At 39.4% G+C, this 27400-nt stretch overlaps 2 protein-coding genes across 8 annotated transcripts in view; one reads left to right on the forward strand and one right to left on the reverse strand.

Annotated features, from left to right (window-relative positions):
- The first annotated feature begins 1491 nt into the window (after nucleotides 1–1491).
- ETFBKMT (electron transfer flavoprotein subunit beta lysine methyltransferase) lies at nucleotides 1492–9114 on the forward strand. 2 transcript variants are annotated; one of them, XM_060024550.2, is made up of 4 exons: nucleotides 1492–1572; nucleotides 3111–3503; nucleotides 5704–5834; nucleotides 6598–9114. In XM_060024550.2, exons 2-4 carry the CDS (start codon nucleotides 3178–3180, stop codon nucleotides 6939–6941), a joined length of 801 nt encoding a protein of 266 aa, XP_059880533.1. In that variant the 5' UTR covers nucleotides 1492–1572; nucleotides 3111–3177; the 3' UTR covers nucleotides 6942–9114. The 2 variants fall into 2 exon arrangements, with proteins under 2 accessions (XP_059880533.1, XP_059880532.1); XM_060024549.2 differs by lacking the exon at nucleotides 1492–1572 and having other exon boundaries at nucleotides 2746–3503.
- A 198-nt stretch (nucleotides 9115–9312) lies between these two features.
- The window catches only part of AMN1 (antagonist of mitotic exit network 1 homolog), a 66278-nt gene continuing 48190 nt past the window's right edge, over nucleotides 9313–27400 (reverse strand). For 3 of the 6 annotated variants that reach the window (XM_060024557.1, XM_060024551.1, XM_060024552.1), the window contains 2 exons: nucleotides 24463–24574; nucleotides 9894–11596 (listed from right to left, as the gene is read on the reverse strand). In XM_060024557.1, the coding sequence (XP_059880540.1) occupies nucleotides 11523–11596; nucleotides 24463–24574 (186 nt within the window). In that variant the 3' untranslated portion in view covers nucleotides 9894–11522. Of the gene's footprint in view, nucleotides 11597–24462; nucleotides 24575–27400 lie in introns of all 6 variants that reach the window. The other 3 variants (XM_060024554.1, XM_060024553.1, XM_060024555.2) reach the window with 3 other exon arrangements.

Below are 27400 nucleotides of genomic sequence, written 5' to 3' on the forward strand. Positions count from 1 at the left end.
AGTTGATGGGTCTGCTTTGTTGCATTTGGGTCAATTTTGATAAAAGCGAGACAGTTCTTTCAATTAAAAAGAACAAAAGGGCGGGACTTCCCTGGCAGTCCAGTGGTTAGGACCAGGCAGCTCCCAATGCAGGGGGCGCCGGTTGCGGAACTAAGATCATCTCGCATGAAAAGTGGCGTGACCAAAAACAAAAAACAAAAACACCACCAAACAATAGAAAAGAAAATCCACGTTTGTTTCTCAGGGCTTACAGTCTGTTTCTCTTGGCTTATCTGGTTTATCTTATCTTGTAGGAATGTAAGGCCTTTTTTTGGACTATGGAATGAAAGTTTCAGAAAAAACCATTTCAGCTGCACTATAGAGAATGGGATAGAGGAAGGCAGGATTGCAGAGAGACCAGTAGCAGGAATTCAAGCAAGCAATCATAAGGCAGAGGCAGGAGGGATGGAGAGAAGCAGATCGATTTTAAAACTATCACTGGGATAGAATACAGAAGCTGGTTAAAAACAATAATCCTTGATTTCCCTGGTGGCGCAGTGGTTAAGAATCTGCCTGCCAATACAGGGGACACGGGTTCGAGCCCTGGTCCGCGAAGATCACACATGCCGCAGAGCAACTAACCGTGTGCGCCACAACTACTGAGCCTGCGAGCCACAACTACTGAAGCGCCCCGTGCCTAGAGCCCCTGCTCTGCAACAAGAGAAACCACCGCAATGAGAAGCCCGCGCACGGCAACAAAGAGTAGCCCCCCGCTCGCCGCAACGAGAGAAAGCCCATGCGCAGCAACAAGACCCAAGGCAGCCAAAAATAATGTGGCTTGATTGCTCATCCATTAAAAAAAAAAATCCTTAGACAAATTGATTTTTCAACCGGGGGTGGGGAGTGGGGAGTGGGGGGTGGGCGGCATGCGGGATCTTAGTTCTCTGACCAAGGATGCAACCGCGCCCCCTGCAGTGCAAGCGTGTAGTCTTAACCACTGGACTGCCAGAGAAGTCCTTAGACAAACTGATCTTGAACATCTATTAAGAATTATTACTAGCAAGAGAATCAGTGAGTGTTATTGACAGGAGAAGTTACAGTTGAAAAACAAAAAAGATTGTACGTGTAGGAAAATTATTATAAAAGGGATGACATATTATGATTTAATTCCAGTTGAATATAAGCGTCATTAAGGGTTTGTGCTGTCTCTTTTGCTCACCGCTCTATGCCCAGTGCCTAGAAGTGTGATTGACACGAAGCAGATGATCCACGGCTTCAGAGTGGATTTTTTAGAAATCAGTATTTGACATTCCCTTATTTCCCAAATGAGGTCAGGGCGCCGGCTGATTTCGCACTTCCTGTCCCTTTAAGAAGCCCAGGTAAGGGAGAGAAAGTGCTGCCGGGAAGGAGGGCGGAGCAGGAGGGCGGGGCGGGGACGCAGGGCGGGGGTGGGGGTGCTGGGTGTTGGGGCCCGGTTCTGGGGGGGAGGTGGGACCCAGCGTGCAGTTGTAAAGAAGGCGCGAAAAGAGGCGCAAAGGCGAGTGACAGACCTGCCCTGTGCTTAGCTTCCCGGGACGGTGTTAGCACAGCCAGGTAAGGAGAAAAGGAGGACTGTGCCTGCCCCTTTAAGACTGACTCCCGTCCTCCTTCGAGGGAAGTTACGTGATAACACTTTGTAACTTGCCCCTTTAAACCTGTCTTCTCACCGTACCAGTTAATCCAGGTACCAAGTGTCCACCGCATAATCACATATTCATAACGGATGCTTCATTGGTGCTGGCGTGGGCGGGGCATCATCGGTCTGCATGACAGGGTGTCCAAAATCAATCATCTTGTATTTGCTCTGCTGTCTTTTCAAACCTTAGGCTCGTGAGATTCAAGGGCTGACCCAATCCTTCCCTACACGATTAGTCCAATGAGGTCAGGCCGTTAGAGACCCGTAGATTACAAGGAATAAACGTGGGCTGCACCCACTTAAGGTCTGTCCTTGGTTCACAGACAGACATTTTGCCCCTCCTCGTGTCTTGGTATTTTAACTAACTGCCCACGTTTAAAAGTGGGAGTTTATGGGTAAATAGCTGGATTGTTTTGAGAAATTGAAAGATCTGGCCACGTGTCCCCTGGCTGGGGACTGTTTTGAAATAGTTTCCAGTTTGCCACAGCCCTTCTGTGATCTAACAACCAGCCTGCATCACTCATTTATCACCGGTCTGGCCCTGGGTAGGCATTTGAGTTTGGGGCCCCTACTCTAAGTACTTGGGTGGATGTAAGACTATTTATATATTTATGCAGAACAGATCAGAGGTCCCAAACAACTGGGTGTATAATTTGTGCTTAAACTGCTCTTCCTCATTCTTATTTTCATCAAGGTGTCTTTCTATTAAGTCCAGGTTTGGTAAAGATGACTCATCAGAGGTATTTACAGAAAGAGATTTGGGAGTTGATATTCTTTTATTACAATTAAATCCATAGTTTTTTGTTTGTTTTGTTTTTGTTTGTTTTTAGGAAAACACCTGAATCTTGATTACATTGATGTTTTATGCTAGGACTATCTTTATTGAGCAGCCAGTATAATTTGTATATCTCTAACCACAGTTACAATTTGGTAATCTGCATAATCTTGGCTAGACTTCATAAAGGCAAGAACTGTGTTTGCCCTGATAATTGCTCTATTCCATCACTAGAATCTAAGCTTCCCGAAGATGGGGACTTTGTTTATTTTGTTCACAGTTGCCAAGCACAGTGCCTGCTTAAAGGTAAGTGATTTATTAAATGAATGAAAGAACTTTAAAGGTATACCTTATTTTATGTAAAAGGCGTGTTCCTGAGGATTCTCTCAAAATCAGATGCTTGTATATTTGTTGTTATAAGTTACTAAAAAGGATTCTGTTGTGGAAAGGCATCTTTTAGAAGATTGGATTTTCCTAAATTAATGCACCAACGCTTTCACCTAAAATGAACTTGCACTTGTGCAGCATCTGCTACAGAGCTAACACTAACATTTTCTTACTATGCAATAGGATTTGGAAGTGTTGGTGAGCCTTGGAGTTTTCAGTATTATTTATGTTTTTAGAGGTCCAGAGATTCCAGTTGAGATCAGTTTGGCAGCCAGACCCTTATTCTTTCCCCAGGAAGGAGGAGGAGGAGCAGCTGTTATTAAGAGCAGCACCAACAAACCTGTGCTTTGGGACAGGACCGATGGCCTTGAGCTCAGGTTGGAGAGCGTTTACATCATTTGCCATGAACTGCTGTGGTGTCCTTCGGAAGGCTGTGAGAAGCAGCCGTTTTCCTTTGTTTCCCTGGGGCCACTGCCCCTGGAGGGGAACCGGAAGCTTTTTGGACCCTGAGATGAAAGCTTTCCTGGAGGAGAACACTGAAGTCACCAACCGTGGTAGCCTCACCCCTGAAATCCAGTTGCGGCTTTTGACCCCCAGATGCAAGTTCTGGTGGGAGAGAGCTGACCTGTGGCCCCACAGTGATCCTTACTGGGCAGTCTACTGGCCAGGAGGCCAAGCCCTGTCTAGGTACGGCCGTAAGTGAAGCCGGAACCTTTAGGGCTCCGCATATCCTTACTCTTTTCAGCCCCTTCCAATGCCTTGTTCTCCCTGCTCCTCACAGAAAACCAGAGTAAAACCCCAAATTCTTTTCTTAATTTAGAGCAGTTTAGGAAAAGTTTTGGGTTGTTTTGTTGCACAGCTTTACCTTCTGCTCCAAGCTTATCAAGGTGTTTCCCGATATATAGCTCTCTCCCCAAGAGAAATCCTAGGTCAGCTATCAAGACCCTAGGTAGCTGGTCATGATCCAGAAATCTCACACTGTTCTCAGGTTCATGGTTCATGATGCATGGCCCGTGCAGAGTTCCTCAGTGGAGCTTAAAGCCCCAGTCCTTCAGGTCGCCTGGTTTAATCCTGTAAATATTGCTCCTTAAACCTTACACTTCCTCCATCACTGCCTCTTCCCAGGCTCCCAAAGGATGAGGGATGTGAGTGATTGGGACATTACTCAGGTGAACTCTGGAGTTGCACCTGCATTAAAATTATTTTTAAAAAAATATTTATTTATTTATTTGGCTGCGCTCGGTCTTAGTTGTGGCATACGGGCTCTTAGTTGCAGCACTGCCTCTGCATTTTTAAGTTTCCCCCTTTCTAACTCCCCGTACTGCAAAGGTCTTCTTTAGACATTTTCTCACACATTCACACAGTGCTTTTTATTAAAACAGCCACTGAAACAAAGGCAAGAACTTATAGCATTTGAATCTAGTCTTTGCTCTTAGACTGGTAAATGATTTAATCTTTTTATGCCTTGAGGTTACAAAACTGAAAGGAAAAGGATAAGGACTTCTCTTTCACAGGAATGGTATGGTCTAGCAGAATTCAGGTTGTATATAGTTTTAAATGCAAAATAAATAAATGCAAACATAGAGCTTTTGGAGAATCCTAAGTTCTGGAAAGCTTTCCAATATCTAACAAGTCCAATATTCTGGCTGTTGTGTTGCCAAATTTTCAAGCTTTATTTACTTATATCATTAAAAAGAATACATTTTAAGTGATATCTATGCAAGTTGTTGTTTATCAACTCCAAATATAAGTGCCATCGAATTCCTTAAGAGACTTGTCTGAATCAGAGGTCACAAATAGGTGATCCACAGATGCGTTTTCTTTGGCCTTTACTTGTAAACTTAAAAAAAAAATCAGTTGCTCACATTTAAAACTTGAGGGATTGCATGTAAAAATTTATTTCGATTTGAAAAAAAAGAATCTCTGGGGAATTCCCAGGTGGTCCACTGGTTAGGACTCGGCGCTTTCACTGCCTGGCCTGAGTTCAATCCCTGGTCGGGGAACTAAGATGGCACAAGCCACGAGGCAAGGCAAAAAAAAAAAAAAAAAAAGAATATCTGATAACACTGGATTTAAATCTCTGATAACACCCCATTTCTGTGGGGCAACAATTAGCTTAAGATGGGTAACAGCTGCCCCTTTAGACAGGGTACTACATCCCCACCTTGCCGTAGTTCCTTAGTCTTTTTTTGGCTTGCTGGATCTTAGTTCCCTGATGGGCCCTCAGCAGTGAAAGCGTTGAATGCTATCCACTGGACCGCCAGGGAATTCCCTCTGCTCTTCTTTATTATTACAATACTAAGGTCAAGTGTCAGTTGACATTTATTATTTCAGTGTTTTCCCATTCATCTTCACTTGCTTGGTAATTACTTAGCCCAGGTCCAAATTCTTTGGTTGAACTGGACTTTGATTGTACCTTACCAGAGAGGTCATTATAAAACAGTTCAAGCAGTAGGTAAAACCACTCTCTGTTGAACAATGAAAAGGAGACTGTGAATTTTGCATCTAGCTTACTGAGTCCTGACTTTAGCAGTATTTTGTCAGTCTGTGTTTTTGGTGCTTAGTAGTTTCTGGATCACAGTAAGTGCTCACTACTTCTAAAAAGTTGACTTGAAGAGCATGATTAGTCAGTTGTATGGAACTGCTCTTCACACCTGCCAAAGAGAAAGACCAAAATGACTAGGTCCTCTCTCTGCCACCTCTGCCCAGCTCTTAAGATTGACATTTTATCTCATTCTAGTCAGGCCAAACTTGCCAATGTTGGACCAAATTCTTCTGCTAAGTTTCACTATTTCTTTGTCCAGTCAATCCAAAGAAAAATTTTTGTACACCTCTTATTGACCTTCTTCTATCTTAGATAATGTTTTCCCCTTTCTTTCTAATTTAGGTATCTTTTGGATAATCCTGACGTTGTCAGAGGAAAATCTGTGTTAGATATTGGGAGTGGATGTGGAGCTACTGCTATTGCTGCTAAGATGAGTGGAGCTTTAACGATCTTGGCCAATGACATAGACCCTAGTAAGAATTTCACATTTTAAAATATTTGAAGCTCATCTTTTTTTCTTCCAGGATAAATATCTACAGATGCCTCAACCCATCATAGCCTAGCCCATTTCCATGTGAATCTTATAATCTGATATTGTGAACTTACTCAGTGGGACATTATCTGTGGGAATCCTATGAGGCCTGAGTTGATGGTGCATTTTTCACAGGAGGACTTCTATTTGTGTCTGGCAGATATACCAAAGTGATACCAACCTGGGAGCACTTAACTGTTGGTCATTGCTGGGCTAGGCATTTCCTGAAATATGTAGGTAGTGTTTATTTGACCAAAACCCAAGTGAAGATAGGCCAGTGTCTTTGAGGGAGATTTTATTCCATTCGAACCCAAGTTGAGACAGGTAAGGTTTAATTTTATCTGACTTTCTTCTAGTCTTCCCTTTCACTGAGGATCTAGCCCTTGAGGAGCTTTATTGTATATGGGGTCTCAGGTCCAACTTGTCATCCGGCTGCACAAGGCTTGTAGATCAGCAAATGTTCCTTAAAACCTCAACATTTCCAGGTGTTTGGTATTGTTTCATTTTCAGGATATTCATATATTTGAGAATTGCAGGAAATAGCTTATATTGGCATATACTTTAGGCTTCTTTACCTAAAAAAACAACTTTCAACAGAATGGGGAAAAAAACATATTATTGGAGATTTTCTAGATTATTTAAATTAATTAATAGGGAATTAAAACAACTTAGCATATACCAATTCACTATGTGCTTTTTTAAAGTTGCAGGAATGGCTATTACACTAAACTGTGAGTTGAACCAACTGAATCCTTTTCCCATTTTAACCAAAAACATGCTGGATTTGGAACAAGATAAGTGGGACCTTGTTGTGCTTGGAGATATGTTTTATGATGAAGACCTTGCAGACAGTCTACATCAATGGCTGAAAAATTGCTTTGGGGTCTACAGAACTCGAGTACTGATTGGTGACCCTGGGCGACCCCAGTTCAGTGGACATAGCATTCAGCATCAACTGCACAAAGTAGCAGAATATTCACTTCCAGAGCCCACTAGGCAGGAGAACAACGGACTGACAACAAGCACGGTGTGGGAATTTCAGCCTTGAGCTGTTGAAGTACCTCCAATATGGATATAGCTATGTTTGGGTTTAACCCTAAAGACTGTCCAGTTCAAAGAAGGAAATTTGTGTTAAATGGCAAATCTTGTTTCCAAAATATGAAGGTTGAAGTTTTGTCACCCTTTGTCATGTAACTTGTTCTGCAGTAAGCCAAATATAGAAATCTCTATCTGTAATTTTTTTCTAGTTTTACTGCTATAGGAATATAATTATAGAAGGCAATATCCACATGTAATTCAAGTAGCTGAGAGGAATTAGATATTTTAGCAGAGTCTCTTTCTATAGTTGAGGACAACTGTGATGTATCTTTGAATTAAACAAAATAAAAAATACAGAAGAATACTATATTTAAAAAAAATTATCTGTTAAGATCAGAGATGCAGTTGGTATGGTACAGAATACAGTAAGTCCCCTACATACGAACCTTCAAGTTGTGAACTTTCGAAGATATTAAAGTGCCCCTGTATGCCAGCTGTTGTACTGTACTACCGTACTTTTCAAGGTACTCTACTGTAAGATTAAAAATGTTTTATTTTTTGTATGTTTTTTATGATTATTTGTGTGAAAAGTATTATAAACCTATTACAGTAGAGTACTGTATAGTTGATTGTGTTAGTTGGGTACCTAGGCTAACTCTGTTGGACCTACGAACCCACTCTCGTAATGGAACTCGTTCATATGTAGGGGACTTACTGTACATGGGCTTCGGAGTGAGGCCACTCTGTCACTTTCTAGTTGGGATTTTGGGCTAGTTAAGCTCTCTGAGCTTTCATTTCTTCACCTATAAAATAGTAATAAAATTTAATAAACTGCACCTCAAAGGGTTATTATAATGAAGTATAAAGTGTGTAATATAGGATAAGTACATAATGGGGCATCAATTAAGAAACACAGATAAAGATTTTAGAATTTCCTACACACTTGGTACTGTGATACCTTATGATGCCTCTTTATGGTTTACTAAGGTCAGTTAGAAGTTGGTTATGCCACCACTACATGCCCCAGCTTGTCAGGATCTTATATATCAATAAGAACATTAGGACATAAATGAAAAACAGTGTGAAGAATGTGTATAGTATACACTATGTAAAAAAGATGTATGTATATACCTACATATGAATGTATGTGTAAAGAATGCATATTTACTTGTAGTAGATATAGAATATCCCTGGAAAGAAACTGGTAACAGTGGTTCTTCTGAGAGGGTACCAGGTGGCTGGTGGATAGGGTGGTAGGGAGACCTAATTCTTACTTTTGGGTCTTGTAATTTCGTACCGATTACATGTATTATATTTCCTATTCTCCAATTTAAAACAAAACGTGACCACGATATATGTTACAGGTATAAAACGCAGCCTTGCGAATGTACCGTTGACGCTTGTACAACCTGGGCGTTAGGGGTGCTGACTACCCCACCCACCCCCTGGAGCTGAAAATCTATGTATAACTTTACAGTCCGCATCCAAGTTTCTGCATCCGGGGGTGGATCGTGTAGTACTGTAGTATTTATTGAAACAAACCAAACAAAAACACATGTAAGTGCAGTTCAAACCCATGTTGTTCAAGGGTCAGCTGTACTCTCGTGTTCTCGTATACTGCTTAGGAATTGTTTATGACACTTGCATTTTATGTTTTCTAACAATACACACATGCCAGTGGGATTAGGATACCAGGGAGACATGATCAGAGCTACAGTCATTCAAAAGAAATGTAGAGAAAGCAGTTAAGGGCAGGTTGTTGCTTAGGCAGGAAAATAGTATCATTAGGTGGGAGTTTTGGAGCTGGGTCACAGAGGATCTTGTGATCCTTGAACTCTGGAAGTCAGAGTTTATTACAACCCAATGAATCAACTCTTGTTGTATCCAATTTCCATTGGTCTACTGGGGCTTAATTATAAACTCAAAATTTTGATTCAGCATTGGTTAAAATCAGTGGAAATGATAGGCTACAGTGGCACTGGATGGCATTTGAGAGGAAAGAGTTTTGTTGACATATTCTTTGAAAATTCAGGATAGTCTGCTGGGTATTGTCCTCAGCAAGATAAGACAGAGAAAATTAAAGGAAATTATACTCTGGAGCACTGTTGGAAATCAGCTTGAAGAGGCCAAGAGTAGATTTAATTTTAAATATCTACATGGGACTTCCCCGGTGGTCCAGTGGTTGACAATCTGCCCTCCAATCCCTGGTTGAGGAACTAGGATCCCATATGCCACAGGGCAGCTAAGCCCACGCATCACAACTAGAGAGAAGCCCAAGCGCCACAATGAAAAGCCTGAGCACCGCAACAAAAGATCCCGCGTGCCGCAACTAAGACCCAACACAGCCAGAAATAAATATCTACAACACTGTTTCTGTTATCCTTTCTTAAGTATTTATGAGGAGGGTACAAGAAGGTCTTTGAGACGTCCAAATATTGCTTAAAATATTTTTAAATTGCCCATATATATAACAGTGATCCTTGAAATGACTTCATAGCATAACAAACATGTTTGTATTAAGACTGTTCACGTTTAAAGAGATTGATATAGTTGGATTAATTTCTACCATATTTATAACTGTTCCCTATTCGTTGCCTTTGTTGTTTCTTTTTTGTGTTCTACTTTTTCTGCCTTTTCTGGTTTTATCTTTTTTTTGTGTGCTGCGTCTCATGGCTTGTGGGATCTTAGTTCCCTGACTAGGAATCACACCCCAGGCCCTCGGCGGTGAGAGCACAGAGTCCTAAACCACTGGATCACCAGGGAATTCCCCCTTTTCTGGTTTTAATTGAGGATTTTATGTGATTCCATCTTCTCTCCTCCCTTAGGATGTCAGTTATATTTATTAAAAAAAATTTTTTAGCAGTTGCCCTAGAGTTTGCAGTGTATATTTACAACTAATACAATTCCATTTTGAAATAAACACTGTACTGCTTCATGATTTTCAGTTTGTTCAGCTTTTATCTTGTGAGGACAGGAGTGATGACATCTAATCTCTGTACATCACAGACCAGAAACTTGAAGTACAGGTATTACTTTTATTTATTTTCTTGTCTATTCATTCAACAAATATTTGGGTGCTTATTATGTACCAGACACTGTTCTAGGTATTGGAGATACAGCAGTGAAAAAAAGAGAAATAATTTGTCTTCATGAAGCTTATATACTAGGGTGGGGAGACAGATAACAAATAAAAAATAAAACATGTCAGATGGTGACAGGTGGAAAGGGGAAAAATAGAGTCTAGAGTGACAGGTAAGGGTGACAGGGATAGGTAGGATAGGGATGGGAGACCCAAATTTTAAACAGAGTGCCGAGAAACAGCTAAGGTAACTAGCAGTATAAAAAAAGAAGGTCAAGCTGCAAACTGCTTTAGGATGATGAGTCCTTTATAGACTCTACAAACCTGATACCTTAGATCTTGAAACTAGTTTCCCCCAAAACGGAAAAAGCTATTGACTTGGTTAGGTGTTCAATATTAAATCTTACTGAATTTGTTTTCAGAAAAATTTCATAGATGGAACAGGCCTTACCCATTTTACACATATATACATATGTACCACCTTTGCAGTGGCAATATATGTTATCTACGCTATAAACATATCACATTTATAAAGTAGTTAATAGTAAGGACAAGGAGTGGAGTTGAATATGTAAACCCTTCCTTCTAAACATATACAAGAAATCTACCATACCACACTTTCCCTGTTATTCACTACATCACAGTTAAAATAGGAAATCTTTAAGAAAAGTCCCACTGAGACAGGCTCATGGCACAGGGAATATGCTGAATTTGGGGATAGTTTAAGCACAGTATACGTCAGAGAATTTTGTGATTATAGAGAGTAATACATTTCATTTGAAAACTAAGACCTGTGTGTTTATTTCACAATGTGAAACCAGTAGAGCTTCAGGATACAACCTCTGTGATGACATTTCGTGTTTACTCATTCTTACACATTCTTGACTGCAGTCTTTAAGGATGAAAGTTTGTAGATGAATAGCATGTATTTGGGAAAAGTAGCCATACTCAGTAACATTCATATGCTGAATGGCTAAGGTATATGATGTCCTGGATTATGACATTAAACTATTATATTTCTTTGTTTCATTGAAATAATAAATTCTGTGAAGAAGTTACAGGCCTGATGTTCAGCTTTGCTTTCTGGCCAGTGGACATTTAAATAATTTGGAAGGTAGCAGCCAAAAAATAGCTAGGTAGGTAATTAACGCTTTTAGAAATACCTTTACTTAGAATTCTCCTAATGTTTATCCATATTGGTAAATTTCTCTTACAGCAGCTCAAATATCTAGGTAGGAGAAGGAAATTTCCAGGGAAAACAGGTAATTTAAAACTTTGCTATTAAAGAAACAAACACAATACCCTCCCCAAATACATCAGAGGGCATGCTAGGATTGTCATTTCAAGAACAATCACTCCTCAAACAAACTTAGAAATAACAGCACTATTAAAATGTTTAAGAGCCTGGTTAACTTCAAAGCATAAATCATATTATTGGAAAGCCAATCTCTAGATCGTTGTTTCCTGGGAAAGTTGTATGAAGATCATAGCTTTGATGAGCTTCAATAAGCATCAATAGACAGTCCACGTCACTTGCTTTAGTTTGTTTGGGCCTACTAATTGCTCCAAGACTTCTCGTGAATGATCTACAAAAGAAAACAATGGCAATATATTAATTCACAGTAATCGAAGATATTGAATGTGTCCTCATGTATAAACTGGGGGTGACGATAACTATTATATCTCATAGGGTTATTTAAAGGATTAAATGAGATGATATATAAAGTATACTATAAGCTAAAAATACATTTTATTAGTGGTAACCATCACTGTTCTTAGCTGCAGTAAACATATCATAGTAATACTTCTAAAAAACAGGTATTTACTGTTTTCTCTGTAATTTCATCTTAATTTCACCAACCAGAGAGTAACAGGGTTAAAGTTTCTCAGGGTCCTGGCAGGAAGTAGATGACACACTAAACTAGGGTGCTTGAACAGGTTTTAACTACAAAGGAGTGATTAAAGAAAACATGATTAAAGAAAGCCAACAGGTATGGTAAAACACCTTGGGAAGCTGCAACATGCCCATGAGGGTTAGGGGACAGAGTAGTTACTAAAACAGGACAACTTGACCTGTAGTTGAACATTTTTCCATGTCATATAATATTTATAAAACATGATTTTAAATAGATAACTATTACATGAATTCCTTGTAATTTAACCAATCTGTATGACTGGACATTTAGATGGTTTTCAATTATTCACAATATATAGCAGTGATTTTAATATAGTTTACATATCTTTTGCAAAGTCAGTTTTATAGTATCTTTTAATGCTTTTAATGTTTTAATGCAAAAATACTGCTAAAATTTTATTACTTTAAAAATTATTCAGGAGTTTAATAAACTTGTTCCATAGATACAACCTATGTTGTGTGTATAACATATCTCTAACCTAGTCTTGGGAAATTTCTAGTTTAGTCGTTCTCAGACTTAAAGATTTTGTAGACCACTAGGAAAAAAGCAGGCCCAACACATGGTTACTAAGTTTTATTTTAAGTAAAACAAAAATAAGCCAAAACATTAAAGATTTAGTGCAAGAAAGAGAACTAGAGAGTGTTTGGAAACAAGAAGTTATAGTTGTGAAAACAAAGGTTTACTTCAGCAGCTAATTTTTTTAAAAGCAGCTAAAAATATAACAAATGCAGTTTTCATTGTCATAAAAAATATCAGTTATTATAGAGGAAGTCTGTTGTTACAGGAGATCTAGATTAAGGACAGGTTTCAAATAGGTTGAAAGTAAAAGGATGGAGAAAGATGCATCATGCAGACAGCAACTGTAACAAAGCTGCAGTGGTTAAACTAATAGAAAAGGGAGGAACACTTTGAAACTTATTCTATGAGGTCAGTATTACCTTGACACCAAAGCCAGACAAAAACATCACATACACAAAAACCAACAGACCAATATTTCTTATGAACATGTACTCAAAAATCCTCAATAAAACACAAGCGAACCCAATCTAGCAACACAGAAAGGGTTACATGCCATGATCAACTGGGATTTACCCCAGGAATGCAAGGTTAGTTTAACATCTGGAAATCAATTAATGTAGTACACTGTATTAGTTTCCTCTTGCTGCTGTAACAAATAACCACAACCTTAATGGCTTAAAACAACACAAATTTATTATTGTACAGTTTTGAAGGTCAGAATTTCAAAATGGGCCTTCCTGGGCTAAAAGCAGGTATTAGGAGCTTAGCGTTCTTTTTGGAGGCTCTAGGGGAGAATCCACCTCCCTGACTCTTCCAGCTTCTAAAGGCTGCCACAGTCCTTGAATTCCTCCATATTCAAAGTGAGCAACATTGGACAAAGTCTTTCTTATGCTGCCATCTCTATGTCTCCCTCTTCTACTTTTAAAGACCCTTATGATTACATTGGGCCCACCTGGGTAATCCAGGATAATCTCCCTATTTTAAGGTCAATATACTTGTAGGTTCTGAGCATTAGAACATGGACATCTTTGGGTGGGGGCATATTTCTGCCTATGGCACCCATATTAATAGAATAAAGGACAAAAACGACATGATCATTTCAACAGACACAGAAAAGGCATTTGATAAAATCCAACATTCATGATAAAAACATTCAACAAACCAGAAACAGAAAGGAACTTCCTCAACCTGATAAAGGGCATCTATGAAAAACCCACCACTAACATCATCCTTAATGGTGAGAGACTAAATAATTTCCCCCTAAGATCAGGAACAAAGATAAGGATTTCCCTGGGGCTTCCCTGGTGGCACAGTGGTTAAGAGTCCACCTGCCGATGCAGGGGACATGGGTTTGCGTCCCGGTCCGGGAAGATCCCACGTGCCGCGGAGCGGCTGGGCCCGTGAGCCATGGCCGCTGAGCCTGCGCGTCCGGAGCCTGTGTTCCGCAACGGAAGAGGCCACAACAGTGAGAGGCCCGCGTACCGCCAAAAAAAAAAAAAAAAAAAAAAAGATAAGGATTTCTCCTTTTGCCACTTTTATGCAACACTGCACTGGAGGTTCTAGCCATGGAAATTAGGGAAGAAAAAGAAAAGGCATTCATGTTGGAGAGGAAAAAGTAAAACTCTTTATTTGTAGTTAGGTAATACAGTACTAAGGAATCCACTAAAAATTAGAACTAATAAATGAGTTCAGCAAGGTTGCAGGGCACAAGATCAATATACAAAAATCAATTTATTTCTACACAATGAACAATCCAAAAATTAAAAGCAGCTCTTTGCCCTTTTCCTGTTTGCCCATTTGGATTCCCCTCTAACCTTAAAAGAACCTAATTATAGGAATGAGATCACTAAGCAATTGAAACTAACTCCTGACTTATGCTCTCCTGAACGCACATCATGCCTTGTCTAACCTGTTGATTCTTTTCCTAGATAAAAAGAAGTAAGAATGAAGAATTAAGCAGTTAAAAAAGTGACTTGCTTTCTACCCCCAACAGCTCCCTTAGCAATCCTACAGGCAGACCATGCAGGCAAGGTTTTCTTCTCTCTGAAGAAAGAGTCAGCCAGTCTGCACTCAATGGAGAATGATGCAAAACCCAACCTCATGCCTCAATGATTCAATGAGATTCTTTCCCCCATTTTTCCATTTAAAAACTCTCACGGCTGAGCAGAATCTTCGGAGTTGGTCTCTGGACATGAGTTTACCATCTCCCCAGATTGCCATCTTTTCTTTTTCTTTCTTCTTCTTTTTCTTATTTTTGGTCACATCGTGTGGCTTGCAGGATCTTAGTTCCCTGAGCAGAGACTGAACCCGGATCCTTGGCAGTGAAAGCACAGAGTCCTAACCACAGGACCACCAGGGAATCACCCTGTCTTTTCTGAATAAAGCACCTTTTTTTTTCTTTTCTTAATGGTGATATCTTTTTATTTTTTCTATTATTTATTTTTGGCTGCGTTGGGTCTTTGTTGCTGCAGGCGGGCTTTCTCTAGTTGCGGTGAGAGGGGGCTACTCTTCCTTGTGGTGTGCGGGCTTTTCATAGAGGTGGCTTCTCTTTGTTGCAGAGCACAGGCTCTAGGTGCATGGGCTTCAGCAGTTGTGGCTCGCGGACCCTAGAGCACAGGCTCAGTAGTTGTGGCGCACGGGCTTAGTTGCTCCACGGCATGTGGGATCTTCCCGGACTAGGGCTCGAACCCATGTCCTCTGCATTGGCAGGCAGATTCTTCTTTTTTTTTTTTTTTGCGGTACGTGGGCCTCTCACTGTTGTGGCGCACAGGCTCCGGACGCGCAGGCTCAGCAGCCATGGCTCACGGGCCCAGCCACTCCGCGGCATGTGGGATCTTCCTGGACCGGGGCACGAACCCGTGTCCCCTGCATCGGCAGGCGGACTCTCAACCTCTACGCCACCAGGGAAGCCCGGCAGGCAGATTCTTAACCACTGCGCCACCAGGGAAGTCCCAAAGCAACTTTCTTTTCTACTGACACTTGCCTCTTGAATTATTGGCATATTAGTGGCAAGCAGCCAAACCTGGGTTCCGTTACAAAATGAAATTAAGAAAATAATTTCATCTACATTACCATCAAAAAGAATAAAATAGGGCTTCCCTGGTGGCACAGTGGTTGAGAGTCCACCTGCTGATGCAGGCGACACGGGTTCATGCCCTGGCCCGGGAAGATCCCACATGCAGCGGAGTGGCTGGGCCCGTGAGCCACGGCCACTGAGCCTGCGTGTCCGGAGCCTGTGCTCCGCAACGGGAGAGGCCACAACAGTGGGAGGCCCGTGTACCGAAAAAAAATAAAAATAAAAATAAAATACTTAGGAATACGTTTAACAAAAGAAATGAAAAACTTATACTCTGAAAACTACAAAACATTGTTGAAAGAAATCAAAGAAGATCTAATAAATGGAAAGATGTCCATGTTCATAGATCAGAAGACTTAGTATTAAGATGGCAGTACTCCCCAAACTGACTGCAGATTCAATGCAATCCCTAGCAAAATTCCAGCAAACTTTTTAAAAAGAAATTGACAAAACGATTCTAACATTTACATAGGAATTCAAGGGACCCAGAAGAGCCAACACAGTTTTGAAAAAGAACAAAATTGGAAACGTGTACTTCCCAATTTCACTTTAGCTGGTGTTTCTAAGACTATTTTGGCATTTTTACTAGTTATGAATATATTATCAAATATTATATGTAAATATTTGTTTTCTGACTATATTTGTCACTCTTCTGTAGGAATTTATTATTGTACATGAATAGAAAAACACTTTTCCCTCTAGTTGTGAGCATACAGTATATTTTTATGTAATTTTAAAAACTGGATGCTAGAGGGCAGTATTACATTACTCAAAGTCTCCTCAGGCAGCTTTTCTTTTCCCCATAAAAGTATACAGTATTTAGAGCAGTGAGTCAATAGTAGGAATATTCGATGCCTGTAAGTTTATTACGCTATAGGGAGAAACTGTGGGGTCTCTAAGTATTTCATATCTCTTGCCAGAATACTCTGTAGAAATTGTGGAGGAGGAAAAATAATTTTCTCTTTACCCTTCTGAGTTCTTGGCTGAGATCCCCTGTGACCAAAGACAGATACAAGAGAAAAACAAACAGAAGTTTATCAACAAGTATACTTCATGTATACATGGGAGATACTCAGGGAAAATGAGTGAACTCCCTGAGAGGGCCCAAGCCACCACCTTAAATACCACCTTCAGCTAAAGACAAAAGAAAGATTTTGGTGTTGTGGGGAGACCGGTTATGGGAAGTTACCAGGAAAAGCATAGTAAACAAGGGTAATGAAACCGGGCAGGACCCTGCTGGGCCCTCCTGGGTACAAGCCCCTCCATGTCTCCCACTTCCTGTTTGCAGAAAAAGCTTTCGTCTCCTAGGCCTTCCCCAAGTTCCAAAGAGCAGACTCAAACAGTTAATGATTAGAGAAGTAGACAATGTAGAAACAAACAAAGCAGGCAAGCAAGAAAAGTAATAATAGCTTGAACAATGGAGTCACACCTAGTTCCTCCCGAAGGGATAGAGATAACAATCTGACATATCTTTGAGTTGTTCTGCAGAAACTAGGACCCGCCCCCCCAACCAAGTGAAGGATGTTGACTACATGCTGACCACCAGCACACAGACCCCAGACTGACTGGAACCAGGAGATCGATGATTAAGATTCCCAGAACATCACCCTGTTATTTCACCACCAACCAATCAGAACAATGTCCACGAGCTGATCGCACACCCTGTGACCCTCATCCCAAACGTTGCCTTCAAAACCCTTGACTGAAAGCCATCAGGGAGTTCCAGTCTTTTGAGCATCAGTTGTCCTTTCTCCTTGCTTGCACCCTGCACCACAACCCGGTGTCAGTAGATTGGCTTTGCTGCACATGGAGCAAGGAGACCTGATTTTGGTTTGGTAACAGTAAGATTCACTATACAGATTTAAGTCAGTGCCTTCTCCACTGAATATGATTCTGATTTAGAGTCACCCTTCCCTTCTTAGTACAGAGAGGGAGACACTTTACAAATGGAGATTTCCTTTATAAATGTATATTTTCCTCACAAAAGGGTAACTTCTACTGCTTTCAGAGCTCCTCCAGTGTCTGTGAAAAATTAGCTTAAAATAATCCTTATGCTAAAGAGGCATATTTTGGGGTGGCTTATTCTGCCACTCACCAAAACACAGACTCTCAGGACTGAAAAAGACTCTAAACGTCGTTTATACCAAGCACACTACTGATGCTTGATGTCACTCTCCTACTTCCTTCCCTTTTCTACTAATAGTGAAACCACTTGACACCAAAGGCTTAGGAAATTGCTCTACTGGGGAAAGAAGTAGAAACTGTGGATTAGGTGATTTAGGTTTTTACTTCCAGTTCTACTATTAACTATTTCTAAGATTTGGGGCAAGCCACCTAAATTCATTGTATCTCTGTTCCCTTATTTTTAAAACAAGGGAGTTGTGTAGATGACTTCTAAGGAACCTTTTACCATCTTTCTAAAAATCTCTGACTAATGTAGTTGGAGACCACTTTTTGAAAGAGGTTCATTACGGGAGGTTTTGGAGCCCCAAGAAAAGAAACTATGGGAAATATAAGTTAACAAACTAAGTTTTTCAAATGATCAAGGAAAATGTAATTTAGACATTTTTATAGAATACACAGTGAAAAAAGTGAGGCTGGACACATTTTTACAAACAATGATCAAGGTTCTAATGCGTCACTACAGTGTATGGCATAAAGAAGTTTCGTAATTCTGGATTAGTAATGTATGAATAAATAATGATAAGGAAAGAGATAATATAGGATTTAGAAAATAAAATATATGAAATTTAAAAAGTAGTTGTCCTTGAAGCAAGGAATCAGCTTTAATTACAGGGAAACCCTGAAGCAAACCACTTGTCTCTGTGGTAAATCTTGACATATTTATTATCCAGGAATCTAAGTAAAGAACTTGCTTGTAAAGTAATCAAGCTGATCCTTGAATCAAACAAATCCTCTGATATCACTAAAATTTGAGTCGATTAAATCAAAGTGGCAGATTTCCTGTTGGGTTTTCCTGCCTTTCAATGTAAACATAAGGACTCTAGTGCTAATTGCTTTATTGCCCTTCTAAAACCTAAACTTAGATGCCTGTGATTACTGTGAAACACGTCTAGATAATGATAGAAACTGAAATGCATGTCCATTGTAGGAGATTAATAAAACTGTGTGAGTTGAAATTACTGAAAATCATTGCAGACATAATTTAAATTAAAATAATTTAATACATTTAAAAATTATTTTCTGTTTCCATAATGTCTGTGATCTACAGTATTTTAAATAGCAGCTTAGGTTTTTGGTCTCTTCTGCAGAAATAAAATCAGAGTGCTTCTAACAGTTTCAAGACTTAATTTATAATGTGGAGTTTTGCTTACAGTCTGATTGTAATGTTAAGAAATTTTATAAAAACTTACAGTGGAGAAGATAAACGTATTAATTCAGGGAATCTGATGAGTAACTACAGTTGACACTGCCAATTTGGGGGTCAGGTTGCTTTGAGGATAACATAACACTAGAATTGCACAAACATATGATATACATACATTCTTTTTATAGAATATGTATCATTATTGTCTTATCTAGTCAGATGTGAGCAATCACATGAATACGTAAGAGGAAACATATAAGGTGTCATGAAAGAAGAAAGAACATTTATTTATCAGGCAAAAAAAAAGCATTTGTTTTCTCTGGAAAAAAGAGAAATTAACAAATAAATATAAGGTGAGGGCTTCCCTGGTGGTGCAGTGGTTGAGAGTCCGCCTGCCGATGCAGGGGACACGGGTTCGTGCCCTGGTCCGGGAAGATCCCACATGCCGCGGAGCAGCTGGGCTCGTGAGCCATGGTCGCTGAGCCTGCGCGTCCTGAGCCTGTGCTCCACAACGGGAGAGGCCACAACAGTGAGAGGCCCGCGTACCGCAAAAACAAAAACAAAACAAAAAAACCCATATATATATATATATATATATATATATATATGGTGAATATATTAGCCCACTTTATTTTCATTCAATGATGGTAGCAAAAATACACAATGGTAGGTGCTGACAGGAAAGCGGGAAGAGTAGAGATGATCTGGGTAGTTGAAAAACTTCAGCTTTTTTTCTCTTTAAGAACCTTTATCGGTAAAAGCCATTGTATGTGAACTCTTATATTATTATCAGATCACCCAATTTTATGACTGACATTTATATGTAAGGAAAAGTTGAGGTCCACAGAAGTTACGTTATTCAGTGTTTTGGAGAGATGGTAGGAGACTAGGGATTGGTGCTCATTTCACTTTATCTTGAGATTTTTGTTTAATCTTAGCACTGTTATTAAAAACTATGTCACAATGGACAAATACCATTTCAGTTTCTCACTTTCCTCTTCTCTGAAAGGAGGGATCAAAATAATAATTCATGAATTATTCTGTGTTAAAAAATATGTGGGAAATGCTTGGGTGGGGGAGCAAAACGTGCCAGCCCAAAATGTCTCTTTGGCATGAGGATTATTTCAAGCTGATAACAATCAAGGACCAAAAGACTCAAGAAGAAATTTTGACCTTCCCCCTTACTGCCTAAAAGAAGTATAGATCAAGTTATCGCCAGAGGTTGTCTGCAAAAATATGGGCTAGGTGTGGTGGTGGAAACTCAGCAGGGCCTAGAGATGAGAGTACCTTTATGGCGCAAACTGCGCTGCATGGCCCAACAAATATTTGTTTACCGAACATTTGCTTTTTCATCTTTCATGTGAATTGCCTTCCTCCCTTTTGAAGTCCCAAACCTCTACCCCCAACATCCTCTTTAGCTGCTGAAAATGTTATTTAAGGCGGGGGTTTCAGCCATTTTGGTGAGTTACTCAGTTCTCCTGGGTCTCTTCCATGTATACATGTTATTAAACTTTTGTTTGATTTTCGCCTCTTAATCTGCCTCCTATCAATTTAATTCTTAGACCAGCCGGAAGAACCTAAAAGGGTAGAGGAAAACGTCTAACTCCCTGGCACTTAGATAAAAAAATTTAAGTTTCTTAGCAATAGTATTTCTCAGAGCCTTTGAGAAATTAATATTCATTATAGTGGTATGTTGCATTTCCCAAACATTTGGACATATAAACATATTTTGTTTTATGCTTTATCCCTTGATGTCTTCTAGAACACCATACCATATAACTGTAGTTAGTGAGATCAAGGGATTGTGGGGCAGATCAAGGAAAAAGATACGACCACAAGGTGGCAGTAGCACACAACGAGCTTTAATTGGGCAGCACTTTGATAGGTTTGCATGGAAGGGGAGTCCCTCACAACAGAACTTCCCCCTTACTCAGAAAGGGAGTAAGGTAAGGGAATTCCCAGAAGACTGAGCTGAGGAGGGGGTTATGTAGCTGTTGCTCAGCAGCAAGATAGTTGGTAAATTCAGTATTCTGAGCCATTATGTGGATGTGGAAAGATTTAGTGGGATTAAGTTTTCCTAGTATCTATAATCATACCAGGTAGGCATTTCTCTTGAATTCACCAACTGATAATACATCTTTGGTTTCCAGTGATCTCAGTAATTATATAATTTATCTCAAAAGCCTTCTGCTTTAAAAATCAGACTAATGACTGCAACATATTTTCCAGACTTCAAAATTCATATTTGTTAGTCATTTCTATATTGATACAGGCACCTTTAAGCATTTTATTATTGGCCTTGTTGTACTCAAATTTTAAGTTTTTGGTTGTACCTTCTAAAGATTTCATTACCTATAGGGTCTTTGATGATTGTTTTAAGCAGTTTGCCTAAGGATAAGTTTTTCTGGTTGACTGTGTGTATAGTTTGTCTTCACTTCTATTAAAAGTAGAGGGAAAATGCCAATTAACTATTTCCAAATTGTAACCAGAAAGATAATCAAGATAAAATTAGCAAAGGCTGAGTTTATAACATGTTATGTAGCCAAGTTATCCTGAGACAAATATAACAGAACATTAAAACATTAACTATTTCAGCTAAGGTTCCAGGACTAGAGGTACCAGCTACTCTCTCATTCCAAAATGAGATACCAGACTTGTACATGATTTGCAAATGCTTGGCTGAAAACTCATTTTGGAATCCGTGGTGCCTCATCCATTCAAAGATATAAAAGTGTTAAAGTGGGAAGCGACGGAAAACTGGAAATTGAAGAAAGGATTTTTTTGAAGACAGTTATGATTTGAGTTGTCGAAAGAGGGTTGCAGGTGCTTGCTCTTGCCTTCAAGCCTAGTGAGAGGGGGCTCTAAGGAGATCAGTTGGAGAATCTGATTTGTCCCTTGGAGCTTGGGAGACACATTACACTAATATCAGACCTGAGAAAACTAAAAAGCAAAAGGCTATGGTAAGAGTCCATGTGGCTAAAGAGAGGACTGAAGTTGGGAAATAACCTGCACTCTTACTGTCTAAAGTATTGTGTTTCCTGTGGACAGATGTGGGCTGGCATGGGTTGCCTTGTAGTTTGCTCATGAAAGCAACTTGGATGGTCTAGGAAACCTCAACAGAAAGAGACTGAAGGTGTACCGCCAGCTGCCTGGGTGCAGAGGAAGAAAATGCTAGCTACTAGCCAGAAGAGACACATTTGCTTGAATCAAGAGAACTGTAGATGTAGAAGATATATGCAGTGATGAGAGGAGTGGCGGAAAGTGGACCCTGAAGAAGATCAGAAGTGCCCCACTTTTGAGAGAGCACGGATCAGGACGAGCTCCCCACAGGCCCTCAGTGCTGCCGCTAGATCACAGCCGTAGTAGTCAAGTTAGACTTTCCTTTCCCGTCCCTTCCCTTCTGCTCACTGCAGTCCCACCCTGTACTGACACTGGTGGGGTCAGAAACCATGGTGGGCAAGCTGGGAAAGGAAGAAGAGAAGCGCAAGGTGGTAAAACAGAGTAACCACGTCCCCTTACCCACAGCAGCGCTTCCACCTACAGCAAACTTGAGCTGACTGGAGGAGCAAAAAGCTTTAATTTGAACTTGTTTGGAGTATTACGTGGGTCTAAGACATTTTCATTGCTGAAATGAGAGGGTTTCAGTGATATGAAATGACAAGACTTTTAACTATCTGAGAATGATAAGAAAAGTCAGTGGCACATGTCGGAGATTTTCATTTGGCTTTGGGAAATATTAGGCCCTTTAGATTAAACCTGTAATTAATATAGTGTGAGGAAGATGGAGTCACTTTGTGAGTACCACTCTCTTGTTCAATGTATTGATTAAACGTACATATAGCTCAGTGAGTAGATTTACATACTTTTAGTTGGTATTCTGAAAAGACCTATTATCCAAAACTGCTGTTATTACATTTCACATACTGTGGTCTCCTCCACCTTACAATAATAGCCTACTTGTTAGAATATAATTTTCTGCCTTGTTTGATGACCAGAGAGCCTCTGCCTGCCTTCTCATAACCCCCAGAATAGTGTTCACATGTACCAATTCCCCGTACTCAGTCACATGAATTTTTCTGGTTCTAAATTATTTTCTTAAAATTATGATTACTAATTTTTAATAGGTAAAATCATTCACATGATACAAAATTCAAAAGGACAAACGGGTATATGGTGAAAGCTTTTTCCTAGTCTTGTTTCTCCACAACCTTCCCTAGAGGTACCCACTGGTAACAGTTTCTAACGTCACTTTTGGCTTTAGTGTTGAGAGATGTCTGCCTAAAATAAGATTTAGTCTTCATTATAGATGTCACTGATAACCAAATACAACCCATTACAGGCTTAGTTTAGATTGGCAGTCCAAACACAAGAAAAACCAGAGGATGTCAAAAGTACTTCTAGGGCTTCCCTAGTGGTGCAGTGGTTGACAGTCCGCCTGCCAATGCAGGGGACGCGTGTTTGTGCCCCGGTCCGGGAAGATCCCACATGCCACAGAGTGGCTGGGCCCGTGAGCCATGGCCGCTGAGCCTGCGCATCCGGAGCCTGTGCTCCACAACGGGAGAGGCCACAGCAGTGAGAGGCCCGTACCGCAAAACAAAAACAAAAACAAACAAACGAAAAGGACTTCTAGGATAGTAACTATTAGACTGTAATTAGGAAAAAGAGCTGGAAGGGCTGGGCATAAGTACTGACTCACACATAAGATCCTGGTTATATTGTGGTATGGGACCCACTGTAGGGGTGATGTGAAAGGGGTATTATGGCTCTTATACAAGCCAAAAGGGCTGTGACTACTTTAGTGAAGTACCACATTAGCCAAATGATTCTGAATCTCAATGGCTACAGCTTGATGAGATTACAGTTAACAGGTCATTTATGGGGCTTCCCTGGTGGCGCAGTGGTTAAGAATCCGCCTGCCAATGCAGGGGACACGGGTTTGAGCACTGGTCCAGGAAGATCCCACATGCCGCGGAGCAACTATGCCCATGCCCCACAAATACTGAGCCTGTGCTCTAGAGCCCACGAGCCACAACTACTGAGCCTGCATGCCACAACAAATGAAGCCCGTGCGCCTAGAGCCCGTGCTCCACAACAAGAGAAGCCACCACAATGAGAAGCCCACACACCGCAATCAAGAGTAGCCCCCGCTTGCCACAACTAAAGAAAGCCTGTGCACATCAACAAAGACCCAACACAGACAAAAATAAATAAATAAGTAAATAAAATTAGGAAAAAAAAAAGCAGGTCATTTAGCATATTTGAAAGATGTAATATTATAAACTTGACTTCATAAAGCATAATGTTTAATATCATGACCGCTACCACTGCCACCATCCTCCTCCTCAAGGCAGTTAACATTTACTGAGCATTTGCCATCACCACCATCACCATCATCATCATGACTTAACATTTACTGAGCCCTCACTATGTGCTAGGCACCATATGAAGTGTTGTCAGTTAATCATCATGACCAAGTTTATGAGGTAGATAGTGTCATTATACCCACTTAATGTGAGGAAACTGAATAATGGAATGGGTTAAGTAATTTACTCAAGGTCACACAGTTATTAAAAGGTGAAACCAAGATTTGAACCCAAGCAGCCTCATACTAACCTGTTACCAGGGGGCATCCATGGAAGAGTAATATACATATCTGAGGACAGCAAGTAAGGACAGCTTCTACAGCCTCATCAGTCAGATTCACACAATATCCCATATGAATCTCCTATTTAAAAATAAATAAGTATAATCAAAAGAAAAAATAGGACAATAATAACAGTGTGAAAAAGCTTGGGAAATACTGTACTCTGATAACAAAAAACCCAAATATCAACTTGCAAGAAAAACTCTATAGAAAGGACCAGTGAAATTCTGTAGTAATTTGGAAGGTATAGTACCTTTAAGAGTTAAATGCCCAACCACTTTATAAGGCAATTTGGCAGTATCTATTAAAACTGACAGTAAGTATGCCCCAGAACCCAGCAATTCCAACTGCAGATGTCCACTATATAGAGAGAAACTCTTGTACATGTGCGTAAGGAAACAACTTATAAATATGCCAATTGCAATATTATCTGTAATAGTAAAGAAGTGGAGACTGGGTAAATAAATGGTGGTTCATTAATATATTGTAATAAGATAAAACAGTTACAATGAAAAATATCTATTTGTATTAATAGACATAAATCTTAAACATAATGTTAGTTCAGACACTTTAGAAAACACTATGGTAGCATCTTATAAAGCTAAACATGTACTCAACTATATGACCCAGCAATTTCATTCTAGGTATTTACCCCCTCAAAATGAAACCATATGTCTACACAAAGACTTGTATGCAAATGTCCATAGGAGTATTTATAATAGTCCAAAATTGGAACAACCTGGATGTCCATCAAATGGTTAATGTATGAACAAACTGTGTCATATTCCAGACTATGGAATACTACTCAGAAAAGAAAAGGAATGAAATATTAACACGTGCAACAACATGGGTGAATCTCAAGAACATTATGCCAAGTGAAAGAAGTAAAAGAAAAAAGTAAAAAACCAAAAGACAATTTACTGCATGATTCCATTCATATAAAAGTATAGAAAAGGCAAAACTATACTGACAAAATCAGTGGTTGCTTGGGAGAGGGCCACAGCAGGGCACTGACTGCAAAGGGATGGGAGATAACCTCTTAGGGTGATGGAAATATTCTATACTTAACTGTGGTCGTGGTTACAAGGCTGTATAACAATTACCAAAATTCATCACACTGTACACTTAAAATAGGTGAGTTTTATTGTATGTAAATTAAACCTCAATAAAGCTTGAAAAAATTTTAAAACATAATTTCGAATAAAAAAGCAAACTGTAAAACAACACACACACTATGAAACTATTATGTACTATTTAAAAACATAAAACAATACAATATCTTATTTATGGATATATATACACATACACACACATATGCATAGAGAGAGAGATGAAGCATCCAACTATGGAAGGAAAGATGCACAGAAGAGTGGTTACCTCTGAAGGAAGAAAGGGGGAATAAATAAGGGGAGGGAGCTTTAGATGTAACATATAATAATTTTTTAAAAAAGAACTGGAACAAATGCAGAAAATGTTAAAATTCAAGGGGTTGGTCCACAGGTCTGTTATATTACTTTCTATACTTTTTCATATATTTGAAACATTATCTATCTTTTGTTTAATGTTCTAATTCAGAACCCTTTTGCATTGCTGGTGAGAATGTAAAAGGATACAGTTGCTATGGAAACAGTATGGCAGTTTCTCAAACAATTATACATAGAATTAGCATATGATCTAGCTATTTCACTTCTAGGGATATACCCAAAAGAATTGAAAGCAGGGACCCAAACAGATATCTGTACACCTATGTTCATAGCAGCAGTATTCACAATGGCCAAAAGGTGGAAACATATCAATGGATGAATGGGTTAAAAAAAAAATGTGATTATAATGGGCAAATTCATAAAGACAGAAGACAGAACAGAGGTTGCCAGAGGCTGGGGGAGAAGATAATGGGGAGTTATTGTTTAAAGGGTAGAGTTTCAATTTGGGATGATGAAAAAGTTCTGGAGATAGTTAATGGTGATGGCTGCACAATGATGTGAATGTACTTAATTCTACTGAACTGTACATTAAAAATGGCTAAAATAGCAATTTTTATGTATATTTGCCCACATTAAAAAAACTTAACAATTCTGGAAATAAGATTCATGTGGTAATTGATATGTATACTTATGGTAATATCAGCTTTTCAGGAGAAAAGAAATACTATGTTGGTGTACATATTATAATTAATCACATCTTAGAAATAAAGGAAACTTGAATATATTGAAAACTCATAAAAACTGAGGCAGAAAGCATTGTATATTATACATTGGCAAAGGCATCCTATGATATGAATTGGCAAAGGCTACAGACAATGAAATACAACTGAGAACAAGAGATGGAAGGAACAGTGTTCAAGTCAGGTTTCATTTAAAATATATTAAGGCATTAAAAAAAAGAAAATATTCAACTCTGGCAAATTGGGGTCCTAGCAAAAACTGTGAATTCACAACATAACCTTTATGGGAAACAATTCAGCAATCTGAATTTGGGACCATTAAAAAAAGGATTCATACCTATTGATCCACTTGTTTCATTATGGAGAGTTCATTATAGCAATGGAAGAAAAAAGTGATATGTCCCAACATATGAATATTTCCAGTAGCTAAAAGCTGTAAATAATCTGAATTACCAACATTAGAAAAATGATTAAAGGAAAGTGATACATAACATGGACAGATTTTGTTCTCTGATATGCCAGTGCCTAGAACACAGCAGATACTCAATAAATATTTGTTTAATAAATGAATAATTTTATACAGCAAATTAAACTTTTAATCATGAAGACTACAGAAAACTATAAAATGACTGTAATATGAAGTTAAGAATATGATAACATTTATTAGGTGCTACCATATGTCTGGAACTGCAGTCAAACCTGGGGATAAAATGACAACAAAGTGATGAACAAAATGGTCCATG

Source organism: Delphinus delphis, chromosome 11 (genome assembly GCF_949987515.2).
Source record: "Delphinus delphis chromosome 11, mDelDel1.2, whole genome shotgun sequence".
Lineage (NCBI taxonomy): Eukaryota > Metazoa > Chordata > Mammalia > Artiodactyla > Delphinidae > Delphinus > Delphinus delphis.

What these genes read in the sequence shown, in the direction of transcription:
- ETFBKMT (XM_060024549.2), top strand. Translation starts at nt 3,043, where the DNA reads ATGTTTTTAGAGGTCCAGAGATTCCAGTTGAGATCAGTTTGGCAGCCA. An exon ending in GGAGGCCAAGCCCTGTCTAG is followed by an intron (nt 3,504 to 5,703) that starts GTACGGCCGTAA and finishes TTTCTAATTTAG; the next exon opens with GTATCTTTTGGATAATCCTG. An exon ending in GGCCAATGACATAGACCCTA is followed by an intron (nt 5,835 to 6,597) that starts GTAAGAATTTCA and finishes GCTTTTTTAAAG; the next exon opens with TTGCAGGAATGGCTATTACA.